Source organism: Pseudophryne corroboree, chromosome 7 (genome assembly GCF_028390025.1).
Source record: "Pseudophryne corroboree isolate aPseCor3 chromosome 7, aPseCor3.hap2, whole genome shotgun sequence".
Lineage (NCBI taxonomy): Eukaryota > Metazoa > Chordata > Amphibia > Anura > Myobatrachidae > Pseudophryne > Pseudophryne corroboree.
In genome coordinates, this window is record NC_086450.1 from 420,938,759 (window position 1) to 420,954,321 (window position 15,563).

Below are 15,563 nucleotides of genomic sequence, written 5' to 3' on the forward strand. Positions count from 1 at the left end.
TCGCTAGGGTGCATTTTTTGCATCCCTGTGAGCACGTAGTCGCCGCCTACAGGGGAAGGGTATGGTGTGTGTGCAGGTGCGCAATCACTTTTTCTGGAGAGCTGCACAAACATTAGTTTGCGCAGTCTCTGCTCAGCCCAGGACTTACTCAGCCGCTGCGATAATCAGGGCCGGAGCTGATGTCAGAAACCCTCCCTCAAAACGCCGGGTCCCTCCTGCATTTTTCCGGACACTCCCTGGAAACGGTCAGTTGCCACCCACAAACGGTCTCTTCCTGTCAATCACCTTGCGATCGCCGGTCCATTCGGAATTTTTGCACCATTCCGTCGCTGACCAGCGATCCCCGTTGCTGCGGCCGTCGCGCCTGCGCATTGTGGTGCATACGCCTCTGCAGTTCAGACCTGATCGCAGGCTGTGAGAAAACGCAGCATAGCGATCAGGCCTGAATTACCTCCATAGTAGTAAAAGACAGAGCTAAGTGTGTAAGTGAGACCTGTGTTTTATGAAAGGCTGTTTCAAGTTTAAAACTAGAAGAGGCAATTTTTTTAAATTTAATAAGACAAGAGCCGTATAGGCACAAGACTATGGAAGAGGCCTTAGTTTTTTGCAATTGGTTTGGAATTTGTCAACTGTTGCTAGGTAGATTAGGTTTGGGGATTTTTTGTGATTGGTCAGGATTGGCCTATCAGGGAACCGTAAGGAGTGGCATGTGTTTGCTCACAAGGCTGGTGTGAGCTTGGCATCCATCTTGCAGGATGGTGTTTGTCCATCCCTCCCTCCCCATTTTTCTCTTACTCATTCTGGTCTTACTAACGCTTTGTTTATACGGTGCTCTTGGGTGGGAAGGTGCTACAAACCAGCGGCCATGTATGTCACGCTCGGCGTAAGTTGGGGTTCTGACAACCGAGTTTTGGCTGAAGGGACAGCTACCTGTGAGGAGAGTAAACGAGATGGCTGAATGTAATTCCTCCTCATGGGGTTGAAGCCAAACTAAGTGTTAACGTTGGCCAAAGGGTGGAAAGAAAAGGAGGACTTCATAGGAAGATAACTGTAGTTTTAATGAATAATCAGGCTGTACATAAATATTGGAGAAATTGAAGAAACTGGAAGAATTAGAGTCTATGGTTAAATGACTTGAAGAGTGTAGCTGCAGAACTCCGGTAAAGAAGAACTGTTTTATGATTAAAAGACGAGGCTGTAGTACTTGGACTTTGAAGAAATGAAGACGCGGTTTGTGATTGAAAGACGAGGCTGAAGAACTTGGACTTTGAAGAAATGAAGACTGTGGATTGTGATTGAATGACAAGGCTAAAGACCTTGGACTTTGAAGAAATGAAGACGTCTGCAGGAACCGCCGTTAGCACCTGGAGCTCCTCTACGACCTGGGACCCCGTGAGCGAGTGGCAATGGACTAAGACAGCAGGACTGCAGCAGCGTTTAGGTAACCGATGGATGAGAGCAACCAGGACCAGGGAACCAGAAGTAACCTGGGAGCACAGAGCTGGAGAACCTTTCACAAGGAGGTAACTTGAAGCACTGGCACTCTCCCTCTGAGCCAGCCCCCTTTTGTAAGGGAAGAACACGCAGGATTGGCTGAACACAGATTGGGAACTTCATTGGTAACACTCGGTCTCCAACATGGCTGCCCCCAGCACAGGAGACATACTTAGCTGTTAGCACACAGCTTTAGCCAGCTTCTGTCTCTGACACACTATACTGTGTCACCACTAGAGGATCTCACCGCAGCGATCCCCACTGCAATGCCGGGCTCTCCAGACCCTCGGCCCCTGGCCCTTGGCAGCCGCACATCCGTCCAGGAGGACCCGCAGACGCGCCAACCAGCGGGACGGTAAACCGCAGGAGCACCCGCCGGAGGTAAAACTCCGGAGCCTGACAATGTACGGTGTAAGAAGACGTTGTAGAGCACATAGTGAAGGGCGGCTAGTATGGCCTACCTCTGCGAGAAGACTCTGGGCGTCTGTCACTGCGGACACGCTCGTAATGTCTGTTAGAAGGGATTGTGGGTCTTTGTAGCTCAGCTTACACGTATCACAGGGGGATGGGGTGGTGGGCGTATCAGTCGCCTCCTATTTTAGTTTAGAATCATTTGGCTGAGTGTTTGTAGGGTCCTTCTTTGCTCCCCAAAAATTAAGTAAAAGCTCAGGGTCATACCTTTAATAAAATAATTTATGACTTTTCAGCCACAGCAGCCTCTGTCCGTGTGGTATTTCTAGTGATAAAATAGTTAAATAAGTTGTACATATGGGTTAATTGCAATAAAGTTATGGACACCGTATAAGCTAGGCAAATAAAAAAAACAAAAAACACAGGAGTTAATTTATTAAAAAATGGGAAATTGTCTCTGCACATAGGAAGGTTCATCTTTCCTCCTGCCATTCCTGTATCTCCCAGCTGTGATAGACATGGATAACGACCCCCTATTTCTACAAGCGCTCCATCCCCTTTTCATCCATGATACGACTGCTCCTGACTATAATACCTGTATTTCTTGTCCGGCTGATTTATTTACAGATTTCTTCAATGAAGCCTACTGTTATTTTCTCTCATTTCTCTCTCTGTTGGAGCACCCCGAGCATCAATCCTTGATCCACCAGGAACATGCAGTCAGGGGAGGCAGAGCCTCACCTGTCATATTCTGATCTGATGATTAGAATATTACAAAGAAGATAGTTATAACACAGATTCTGTGTTATAAATAACTTCTTTGTATTATTCTACTCATTTTTGCAGTTAAAAACGTAGCCATACCTATATGGTTGATGCTAGATACAAGTGGGCTAAGGGACTTTTTCCATCAGGGGGAGGAGCCACGACACAAGGGGGAGGAGCAAGGCCAGCGGGATAGTTCCTCTACTATCCACGCCACCAACTTTAGTAATCAGGTGGCGAGCGAAGCGGAGCGAGCCACCGAGCCCGAAGGGTGGCGAGCGAAGCGAGCCCGCGAGGGTACTTTTCGAGAACCCTGTTCGGCCATAGCTCCTCCCCCTGGGGACGTGTCTCCTCCTCTAGGTACGTCAGAAGGTCCCTTCTCCCACTCCGATATAGAATCAACCATACCTATATGGGAAGCAGCGAGAGTGATGCCTCCCACTGATAATTATAATCTGTATGAAGCGGGGGGCGGGACCATGGCCGTAGTCAGGAAACGGCCATTAAAAAAAAATGAGGGGTTGAGGCACCTGTACATGTGCCTCAATGACAGGGCTGTGCCTTGAGCCCACATCGCCTCTCATGCAAATGTGATAGCAGATGCAGTGTATACCAACTGATTAAAAACACTGTCTGGAACTGAATAATATGCTGTATAGAAGCTTATGCTTAATAAGTGAGTATGCTCTCATCAAAATACCTTACAATGAGCCTAATTCTGAATTGATTGCAGCAGCAAATTTGTTAGCAGTTGGGCAAAACCATGTGCACTGCAGGGGGGACAGATATTACATGTGCAGAGACAGATTTGGGTGTGGTATATTCAAACTGAAATCTAAATTGCAGTGTAAAAATAAAGCAGCCAGTATTTACCCTGCACAGAAACAAAATAACCCACCCAAATCTAACTCTCTCTGCACATGTTATATCTGGCCCCCCTGCAGTGAACATGGTTTTGCCCAATTGCTAACAAACTTGCTGCTGCGATCAACTCAGAATTACCCCCACTGTGTGGCTAATGCAGATGTGTATTGCAAATGTATATTTATTCTCAGCTTTGCCCCTTTCTGCGCTGTTATCGCCTGTTTGCTGTGACTCCCCTCCTCTCATCTCCCGATCTGCTCCCCTCCCCAGCACGACCACCACTTTCCGGCGATGCTCGCTGCTCCCCGCTGCCGACAGAGACAGTGCCAGGCCGGATGAGCAGGTCACAGTCACACGGCGACAAGGCAACAGCACTGGGACAGGAGGCAGTGTTCAGGCTGGGGCTAGCGAGCAGCAGCAGTCGGGCTCCTCCAGATACCAGGGAACGTGGTGGCCATCACTGTCTGAAAGCGCAATCAGGAGCTTCCCCTGTGACTTTCCCTGAGTGTTAGTGGAGGCAACAGTGCAACCATGTTCCAGCCAGCTGCATGGCGGCTACAGCGCGGAACTCCCCTGATGCTCCATCCAAGTACCTGACCTGTTACACTGTGCATTCATAGATGTATGCATCGGCGTGAGGACAACACGATATTGATAAAGTTTCTCATATCAGCAATTCTAGGTGTCAGTAAGCATTCATTCCCCACACCGATATGTAAAACAGTTTCTATTATTATTTTGGCATTAATTAAATTTTAAAGCTCCAACAATCTGTAAAATGCTGTAAATTTGGGTAGAGCTATAATAGGCATGCGGTTAACATACTGTCGCACCGGATCCCAGCGATCACAATGCCGACGCCAGGATCCTGCACATGGGTACAATGTCGGCACCACAGTCTTTTCTCCCTCTATGAGTGTCCACGACGCCCGTAGAGGGAGAATATAACCTGACCCTTGTACAGCGAGCCCGCAAGGGGCTTACTAGTGTTCACCACTCTGCCGGCATCCTAGTGGCTGGGATGCCGGCGTAGGTATAATGAAGGCCAGCATCCCGTCCATCCGTAACTCATACCGATCCCACAATAGAGTACATGTGTCATTTGAATGAAGGTTCAAGTTAGTTTTGTACGTTCTCCAGTTCACTCATTTAAAAATGCATTGGGAAGGATCCAGAGGGAGCATGACACACTGCCGTCTGACCTCCCTGATTGGATGCCTGAAAAAAGAGGCCTGGTTACGCTGGTTTTCATTACTCACTCCTCGTTCCATGCCCCATCAGCCCCTGTGCATCTGCCCCATACTTAACTCCATCGGTGGGACTCAGCTGATGTCTACTCCTGGTGCAGCTCCTCTCAGAACATGATGCTGGCTTTAACAACACTAGATGGGTTAGATAAGACCTGTCTGTTGCTACTCTATTATTCCTGTATCTATACCCCCCCCCCCTCCTCTTCCATTCTGCTCTGTCTCTACTACACACAGCAAGCCCTCTCTCTCTCCAACTGCCCCTCTCCCTGTGTGGGTGCTACACACTCATTGTCCTGACTCTGACACTCTCTATTACCCCACAGCTCCCTCCTGTTTCTCTACCTTCCCCTCTCTTTTGCCCCTCTTCTTTTGTGACCGTTCTGTCATTGCCCTGACTCTGACACCACCGATTACCCTCCTCCCCAGTCCTCTCTCTGCCCGTTCCTTTCGCTGTGTGACTGCTGTGTGACTGCTGTGTGACTGCACTCTTATTTTCCTGTCTCTGACACTCTCTTTATTACCCCACAGCCCCCTTCAGTCTCTTCACCTGCCCCTGTCTCCGCCCTTCACCCTTTGTGACTGTTCTGTCATTGTCCTGACTCTGACACCCCCTATTACCCCCTCCCCAGTCCTCTGCTCGTTCCTTTCGCTGTGTGACTGCATTCTTATTTTCCTGTCTCTGACACTCTCTGTATTACCCCACAACCACAGCCCCCTTCAGTCTCTCTACCTGCCCCTGTCTCTGCCCCTCACCCTTTGTGACTGCTCTGTCATTGTACTGTTTTTGACACCCTCTATTACCTCACCCAGTAGCCTCTCTCTGCCCCTATTCCTCTCCCTGTGTGACTGCACTCTCAATGTCCTGTTAAGACTATCCCCAAGCCACACCCTCTCTCTCTCTCTGTTTCTCTTTCTTTCGCTCATTGCAGCATTGCCCCACCCACACAGGCCAGTGCCTCCCCAACCATTGTCCTCACCGCACGTCACTGTGATCCACTACTTGTCTGTTTCCTCTGCTTTTGTGGTCAGAAATGGAGGAACCATGGCAGATATCAGAGAATTCAAATTAAATTATTCTACCAACATTATTCCCTTATATCAGTCAGAGCTTTGAAATTACACTTTGAAATTTGGCCAAGGAGAGCATTTTCATGTGAACTAATTTTCCACAAATGGTTGCGGCAGAGTTTGGCATCGGAATCATTTCCAAATCAGGAAGCAATGCTTAGAAAAAGACCAGGATTAATTATTGGGGTTTCCTGTCTTCCTCTAGATCAGTGGTTCTCAAACTCGGTCCTCCGGACCCTAAACAGCTCATGTTTTCCAGGTCATCTAGCAGGTGCACAGGTGTAATCATTACTCGCTGACATATATTTATTTTACTTGTGATTCTGTGAGGAGACCTGGAAAACATGAACTGTTTGGGGTCCTGAGGACTGAGTTTGAAAATCTATGTTCTAGATAAACAGTTTATTTTTCTAGGAAATACTATTGTATGTAGCTATAAAATTTATGGTATATGCACGTTAAGAAAACATAGGGGAAAAAAATGCATGCTTGCTGCGGTGCACATATTCTGGGACTGATTTATACCCTTTTCAGACCGCACAAATTACCCGGTATCGACCCAGTATATTGCCAGGTCGACGCGGGTCGCTGTGCGGTGTGAAAGGGTCACTCAGAAATTCCTGGGTCACCTGCCCGGTAATTCAACCCGGGAATAAAGAAGGGTTATTCCCAGGTTATTACCAAGTCAGGTGCAGTGTGAACGGGTTGCCTGGGTCAATACGACCCACTACCCGTTCACAGCATAGGGAGAGGAGGCGCGGAGATGATCTCATCGGGGGGCATATTAAGGGATACAATTTACTAAGCAGTGATAAGAGCGGAGAAATGAGCCAGTGGAGAAGTGTCCATGGCAACCAATCAGCACTGAAGTAACAGCTATAATTTGCATACTATAAAATGATACAGAGCTGCTGATTGGTTGATGGGGAAATTTCTCCACTGGCTCACTTTTCCGCTCTTATCACTGCTTAGTAAATGTACCCCTAAGTGAGAGGGGACTGTGTGCTCTCTTTATCCAGGTCCCATTCTCTCTATTTGGCAGCACATGCCCAGAGTCTACTGCGTATGTGCAGTTCTCTGGGAAAGTTTTGGGGTGGTCATGAGTCACCATGCCATCTTTACAGTGATTTGTCCAAATTGAGTATAGTGTATGTCAAGTCGACACATCTGAACCTTCATATTGGTAGCAGCAGGGGTACATGCAGCTTGGGGTGGAAGTAGTGGGTTCCTATGACAGGTGGGTGGAGTAAAAGTAAAATAGGGACAACTGGGCGGTAGTAGTAGTAGTAGTAGTATGGACACATTGTATAACAGGAGAGGATAATGGGAGTATAGCTGTAGCTCCCATGGAGGCCAAGACACACTGTCCTAAACAATGCTGAAGTTCTGGTAGATGAGCTTGGTACACTTGACTGTACAGATAAACATATTGTAGTAAGTGAGCAATAGGTCCCAAGTCTGTTGCAGGATCTGCCCACTCTTCAGCCAGCTTCTTTCATTCTATCCACAGATCCTCCACCTGGTCCAAGCTCAGCTCCAACAGGTATGCAGCAAAATCTGGGCAGGCCCTCCAGACTTCAGGTTAACTATACCAGGCTCAGGACACTCCATGGCTCCTGTAGGCTATGACAGCCCTTAGGACCAATAACAAATCAATGAATGATGGACCCACAAAAGCTACACATGGGCAGCCTTTAACCATGCTCAGCTACACCACTGGACCAGCAGAAAGGGAGCAGGTGGCCCAAAATGTCTGGTGGTGGTTAAGCCTAGGAGACATATTAACCGTCCCAGCCTGCCACTGCTGGTGGGGAAGTTGTTGGTGTCATCTCACAGTTTGCCCCTAAGTTGCCAACCCCAGATCTAGACAGCACTATAGTTCTGTATGCTAATAGAACCATTAATAGATAGGTAGATAAATAAATAACTAAATATACTGTATATGTATATTACAACCCTTATAGCAGTGGCAAATTTCCCATTAGGCACAAAAGGCACGTGCCTAGGGGCGGCACCTGTTTGGGGGTGGCATTTGATGCTTGTGTTAGTACTGTCAGCCCAAGAAGTACCAATAACTGCAAACTATTTTTATATATATATATATATATATATATATATATACAATATACCATCTTGAGTGGAGTGTACATACAGGTAGGTAGCACATGCACATACTGCCCCTGTAAGCTGCCCTACTGTACTTAGTAAATACAATATGTATACTGTCAAAGTCGAAAAATATTGCAGTACACACATCACGTACAAACTACACACAGATGGCCTCCGCGCGTGTACTTGTTCTGCTGTGCGTGCACATATTCGCAATTTGTGTATGGTCGCTCCCGCGGTCGTGCACATAAGCGCGTGGTATGGTTATTTACGGTAGAGTTTGTGGACGCATGGAGAGCTATCAAAACACATTACATATTTAATCCAAATAGTGCACAATGTACACATATTATCCCTGCACCACATCAGGAAGTAACAGCAGTTTAAAGGGTTTCAGAACAAAGGGATTCACCTTTTCAGAATAGGAGGGGACAGAACAAGGTTATAAGGTGGTGTTTGGTATCCAGCTGAAGGGTATTTAAATGGTAACATTCCAGTGTTGGTTTGAGGAAGATCGCATGTTCCTGTGGATAGTTATGTGCAGGAGCAGAATATAGATATAAACTGTATTTACTGTACATTATGTATGCGGCGGGAAGCCAGAGGAGACCACCCACCAGAGCAGTTGGAATGGACATCGCCCACCTATTCAAACCGACCTATGACCTCTCCTGTACTGTAAAAGTGCATCCCTGTGTCCAATGGACAAAGGGATTACAGTATCCATTGTATTGCTTTTTGGAAGAAGTGTATAAAGAAAGCCTGTTGCTGGCCTGGTCAGACACAAGACTCACAAAGTTATCTATTAGATGACCGAGGACCAGGCCGGGAAGCACAAGCGAATCTACTCACGTATGTACCATTGATTGTAGCCATTTACTCTGTTATATTGTATTGTATTATTTGTATTGTAACCCCCCTTTCAGCAATAATACGCTGTGGTTTCGGAACCCAGCGGTTAAACCACAATCTGGTGTCGAGTCTTCATTGCCCTGCTAAGGTTTAAAGTGTTTTATCATTGCATTGCATTACTGTAAAGGTTTAAAGTGTATCTCTGGGTGTGTGCGCGCTGTGTGTACTTTGTAACCCCAGCGCGGCGTTTGTATGCAAAGTCCGTACAGTGATACGGGACTCAGTACGCAAACAGTGTATAAAGTACGTAGCATGTGTACTAAGTTTAGCGGCCGCAGCGGCTCCATGGTAAAGTGTATTCTAAGTGTGTATAAGGTATAGCTTTCATTCCTGTAAGATAATCAGCATTATCCATACATAATGAAAAAATTAAAAAAGTCATAGGTTTTTTTTTTTCCTATTAAATTCACTATCATCAAATGAAGGCTTATAACCAATCAATAAAAATAGTAAAATTAGGCAGGCGGGGGGCAGCCTTTACTGTTGTGCATAGGGCTGCCCTCACCCCTAAATCCACCCCTGCCTTATGGCATTCATGGTAGCTGTTGTACACCTGATGTTTTTTAGGGATTAAAATTCTGAAAAAAGATGAGAAAGCTGCAGGGGTCTAACAATGTAGTTACTACACAATAGTAAGTTAGTATAAAGGTTACTGCACTAGTTAGTATAAAGGTTAATGCACTAATTACAGTAGTAAAGCACCGTGCCTGAGATCTCAGTGATTAATCTGATGGTCCTACCTTGTATGATGTCAGTGCCTTAAAGTTTAAACAGATCAAGTACAGCAAGCAACTATATAGTGTATTACAGTGTTTTCACATGGAAAAAGTAAATCGCACCAACATTAATAAAATTAATAAACAGTTTATCAAGATAACAAAGTCCACAGGTGTTGTTCCTCATTGGTGAACCCAAGAGACCTTCAGCTCCTACAGTTTGTAGTTATGGTACAAAGACGTCAGGAGCTCACCCATAACAGAACCCTTGGACTTTATTCTATCCAGATAAGCTGTCGTTGCAATTATTTGATATTTTTAGGAATTGGGGGTAATTCAGACCTGATCGCACGCAGGCGTTTTTTGCAGTGCTGCGATCAGGTAGCCGCCGCCTACAGGGGGAGGGGGTAATCGCTGTGCATGGGTGGGAATGCATGTGCAGAGAGCTGCACAAACAAAAGTTTGTGCAGTCTCTGCACAGCTCAGGGCTTACTCAGCTGCTGCGACGATCCGGCCTGGAGAGGACATCAGGAACCCTCCCTTAAAACGGCTGGACACACCTGCGTTCTCCCGGACACTCCTTAAAAACAGTCAGTTGACACCCTCAAACGGCCTCTTCCTGTCAATCTTTTTGCGATTGTTGGTGCGATCGCTTTCTTGGTTAAATACGTCGCCGTCCGGCGGTCCCCGTCGCCGGTGGCTGCTGCGCCTGCACATTGTGGAGCCTGCGCAGTTCAGACCTGATCGTACCGCTGCAAAAAAAGCTAGCGTGTGATTGGGTCTGAATGACCCCCTATATATATAAGCCTAGCAAATGTATATGCAGTGGCGTCTGTGACTTTATGCTAATTACTCTACAATGCCCTTCCCCAATCTACATCCGTGCATCCAATTATGCAAGGGCTGAGACGCCCACTTTCAGTGTCTACAGATGCTGCAATCATGCTTTGACGCTTTGTGCATCTTTAGGAGCCACCATCGGTTGCACCATTGAAACTTTTACCAGCCCTATGCTAGGTGCAGATCATCCATCTGAGTATGGCCTCCAATGTGAGCAATTGAACGTCTCTATATGCATCCACTTTCAGCAACACGCCCATACTACGTTACATCTACAATTGATTAGCTCTTGTAACCACACAGGAATTTCTAATACACTTCTTGGTGCCTGTGTCTGGCTCTGTACTGCTATTCTGTACAAGCACAATAGTGGTGCATGCATGTGTGGTGAAACTCAGATGTAAGCGCAGATGAAACCATTGCACAAGAAAAAAAATAAAACACAATGGCCATCATTCCGAATTGATTGCTCTGCTAGCAACTTTTTGCGATCAGATAGTTGCCGCCTATGGGGGGAGTGTATTTTCGCTTTGCAAGAGTGCGAACGCTTTTGCAGCTGAGTGGTACAAAAAAAGTTTGTGCAGTTTCTGAGTAGCTCTGGAGTTACTCAGCCGCTGCGATCACTTCGGTCTTTTTGTTCCTGGGATTGATATCAGACACCCGCCCTGCAAACGCCTGTACATGCCTGCGTTTTCCCAAACACTCCCATAAAACGGTCAGTTGACACCCATAAATGCCCTCTTTCTGTCAATCACCTTGCGATCGGCCGTGCGAATGGATTCTTTGTTAAATCCATCGCCCAGCACCAATCCTCTTTGCACCCATACGACGTGCCAGCGCATTGCGGTGCATATGCATGCGCAGTTTTGCCAAGATTAAACCTGCTCGCAGAGCTGCAAAAAGTTGCTAGCGAGCGATCATCTCGGAATGACCCCCATTGGCCCCCACAGGAAAAAACACACACATTGCCCCCCCACAGAAAACAATAAAAGAAATTGTCCCCCACAGGAAAAAATAAATAAATGTATAACATAGTTTTAGAATTATAATTTGTTTCAAATTTCCACTACTGTTTGAGAGGCCCAGTGGCACCAAGAGGTTTTATAATTCTTGCCTGTGACATCTATATATTTATTTATGTATTAACATTTATGTAGTACCGCATATTCCATTGCATATTTCATTGTATCTGTTTATTGATAACTCTGTAAATAAGTTAAGCTTTATTTCAATACTTTTCATATATATTCACATAATAGCAGGAACATAAGGGGATCGGTATGAAATACCTCCAATCAAAATCCCGACACCAATTGACCGATGGTCAAAATACCGACAAGGTCAAAATACCGACACGGACAAAATACCGACATTTAAAATACCGACAAGGTCAAAATACCGACATGTAAAATGCCGACAGGGCAAAATACCGACATGCATTTTTTTATGTTTTTTGTGTGTGTATGTCGACATAAATCAACATGGACACCATATAAAGTGTACCGCGTCCCCTCGCATGGCTCGCTGCGCTCGCCATGCTGTGCTCGGCACACTATTATATTCCCCCTCCAGGTCCACTGGGATGGTAAAGTATGAACAAGTCGGTTTCAATGAAAAAAATCATGAAAAACTCATGACGGTATTTTGACCTGTCGGCATTTTACATGTCGGTATTTTGACCTTGTTGGTATTTTAAATGTCGGTATTTTGTTCGTGTCGGTATTTTGACCTTGTCGGGATTTTAACCATCGGTCAATTGGTGTTGGGATTTTGAACGTCAGTATTTTGATTGGAGATAAACTGACTGCATCCCAACATAAGAGTTTAGGCTGTAAAGGCAACAACACAGGGCCGTAGAGAGCAGCGCTGGGCTCTGGTACTACATGGGGTGTGTGGCCTAAATAAGGGGGATTCCCGAGAAGAAGAAAAAACATTCATTCAGATGGGGAGCGGGGTATTTGGTGTACACACAGGGAAGACAGCTTACCTTGCTCCGGGAAGTGGGTCCCTCCTCGACTGCCTCCATCTTGCCAGTTATATTCAGGAAGATGGCACATGTGATTCAGAGAACAAAGACTGTGGCACAGTGCCAGAGCCTTTGCTTTTACTCACTGTGCGGCGACATCTTCACAAAGTTGGCACTGGGAAAATGGCTCTGCAGAGGAGGAAATACCCACTTCCCTGATCAAGATAAGTATGCTCAAGTGTACAGGAGGGTGTTGGACCCGGGTCCCCGCCAGGCCCCTCTAGCAAGACCATGCCTGGATAATTAGTATCACTCTTGGTGCCACTGCCCATAGATACAGCTCTGTTTCCCCGATACCCTGATCTGACGGCACTGCTAATCTGCTGACCAGATCCGCGACCATCAACGATCGGTATGGGAAATTAAACATGTTTAATATTCCCGATTCCCCGACCAGGCCATCGGGTGATTGGGACAGTGCAGCAATTTGTCTGTAATGTATGGGTGAGGGGGGGCGTCAATTCCAATGGGGCAGGAACTAAAGAAAACAGTGAAAATCCTCTGCACAGAGCAGATTTTATATCTAAGATCAGTTACAGCTGATATCTAAGAAACTGTAGCTTTATACTGTATATTAAATATCAAAACATGTTTTCAATCCACAGTAATTAAAGAGGATTGAAAATAAAAACACAAAATATAATGTATAAACTTATAACACATATGCGCAACTTACTTCCACAATTTGTTACCATTATCTGCACATTTTGGGCAATCTCCACACCAACATTTGACCTTAAAGAAATGATAAGCCTCTTATTATCAGCCACAAGCAATACAAAGTTCTAAAAACAACAACAACATGGTGATAACTAGTCATTGCTTTGTGCATGGTCTACAGACAGTTGTTTCATCCAAGAAATACTGGGTGTGGCCCAGGGGTTAAGGTGGGCTGGATCTGGGCGGAACTGCATTCCGTCAGTTTCTGCCCGCACACCTTCTCTGACCACGGTACTATGGGGGTAATTCAGACTGCATCGCTGCAGAAAAGACTGCCACGTAAGGTTACCAGCACCAAGCATCCGGGGAGGAGGAGTGTCTGATATTCATTGTGGAGGGTGTGCATTTCTAAGTCCCCCAGAAAAGACTGCAATTAAAAGGTACGGCCCCAGCAGCCGGGGAAGACTTTTGCATGTTTTACATCCTCTAGCCCTATTAGGGGTATACAAATTATCTGCCCAGTTTAATCTATATATTGACGCAATTGTGGACATTGGACTTAAAACAAAGGATTCAAGTATTTACAACATCATAACTCCTTGATTGCTACCATCTTTATAAGGAGGAAGTTTACAAACCAATTGTTTTTTTTAAAACAAAATATAGTACTATGAGCCTAATTCGGAGTTAATCGCAGCAGCAAATTTGTTAGCAGTTGGGCAAAACCATGTGCACTGCAGGGGGGACAGATATTACATGTGCAAAGGGAGTTAAGGCCCATACACACTTGACGATAAAATGAGCGACGTCGTTCATTTCAGCCCTCATCAACGACGTCGCTCATTATATCGTCAAGTGTGTATGCATCCGACGACCACCGATGCGCGTCCCCGCAGGACGTTAACGACCCTCGCTTATCTGTGGAGCATGTATGCTCAATTTCCACTATGGTCGTTACCGACCAGAGACATCGTTGAATGTGTATGGTGTGAACGACCAATGACCAAGCCACTCCCCGGACACACCCAGCGCCATTACACTGGACTCGCAAGCCCTATTTCCAGCCCATTATTTTAATAAACTGTTCAGCTTGGATGCTTCAACGATGAATGGTCTTTGGTCGTTGGTAGTGTGTATGCTCATGTCGTTTTCTCAGCTGTTCAAGGGAAGTCGTTAATGACGGTCGTTAACGACGTGTGCATCGTCAAGTGTGTATAGGCCTTTAGATTTGGGTGGGGTGTATTCAAACTCAAATCTAAATTGCAGTGTAAAAGTAAAGCAGCCCGTATTTACCCTGCACAGAAACGAAATAACCCACCCAAATCTAACTCTCTCTGCACATGTTATATCTGCCCCCCCCCCCCTGCAGTGCACATGGTTTTGCCCAATTGCTAACAAACTTGTTGCTGCGATTAACTCAGAATTACCCCCTATGCTTGAATGTAGTATCTAGATCTCTGTAACAATTAGAAATAGCTGTTTACCAGAAACCCAAGTGCAACATTGTTGATACATTTTAGAAAAAGTTACAACATGACATAATATGTATAAATAGAGCTTTTCTTCTTGTTACACGTCTGGTTTCAGATTACAGTATATACTTTGTTGAATTGTTCAGTGCAGAGACATCATTGGGTGGTGATGTGTTTTATTCTTTTTTGTTTTACTCATATATCTGTCTAAAGTTTGCAGTAAATAAATTTAAATAAATTAAAACTTTTTTAATTAATTGATTTATGCCATCTCTGTGTGCTGCAATCTTGCTGTTCTTCTTTGGAGAGAGAATTGACTGCATAGGAAAGGAATGAGTTAAACATCTTGTGAGGGGTGGACCTAGCTGTGAGGAAAGTACAGCCTTTGGAAAAAGAGGAGGGTTAATATATATAGGGAAGGCTAGGCCATTTTGCTCTCTCTTGTTGGTGAATTGCCTTGGGGTGAGTGCTGCATAGCAGAGTCTCCCCAGTTATTTGGCTGTGTGTACATTATATAAGTGTCGGGCTCCCACCTGCATTTCCTTACACTTATTGCTATGGCTGCTGTGCGACCTCGCCGTTCCGCCGGGACACCGGCCCGTTACCGCTCATCGGGCGGTGGGTCCGGGCCCAAGGACGGCCTGGCGGGCCCTGGGGACGGCGTCCTGTCCCCTGGGGCCTTCACGGGTTCTGGCAGCGGGACGGAGCGGCGTACGCGGCCTTCCTTACCGCTGGGGGCCGGCCCGGTTTTGCCGGCCGGGCGTGGGCAGCGGGGACGACCGAGGGTGCAGCCAGGACGCCCGGAGGTGGACGGGCAGCAGCCCTCACCTCCAAGCACAGTGTGTGGAGGCTCAGGGTCGGGCGCCCGCGGGCGCGCGCATGCGCGCCGAGGTGGGCGCCCGTCGTCGCTTGAGCCGCTCTTGACTCCGGTCTCTTCCCCCTCGCCACGGCCGGGAAACAGTGCCAGGCGAGGGGG

At 46.4% G+C, this 15,563-nt stretch overlaps 1 protein-coding gene across 4 annotated transcripts in view; it reads right to left on the minus strand.

Annotated features, from left to right (window-relative positions):
• The window catches only part of LOC134945488 (NXPE family member 1-like), a 100,727-nt gene that overhangs the window by 7,925 nt on the left and 77,239 nt on the right, over positions 1–15,563 (minus strand). For all 4 annotated transcript variants that reach the window (XR_010182122.1, XM_063934811.1, XM_063934809.1 and 1 more), the window contains one exon: positions 13,132–13,190. Coding sequence is in view for 3 of the 4 variants with exons in the window: in XM_063934811.1 (XP_063790881.1) it covers positions 13,132–13,190 (59 nt within the window). In the remaining variant the exon portion in view is untranslated. The remainder of the gene's footprint in view (positions 1–13,131; positions 13,191–15,563) is intronic.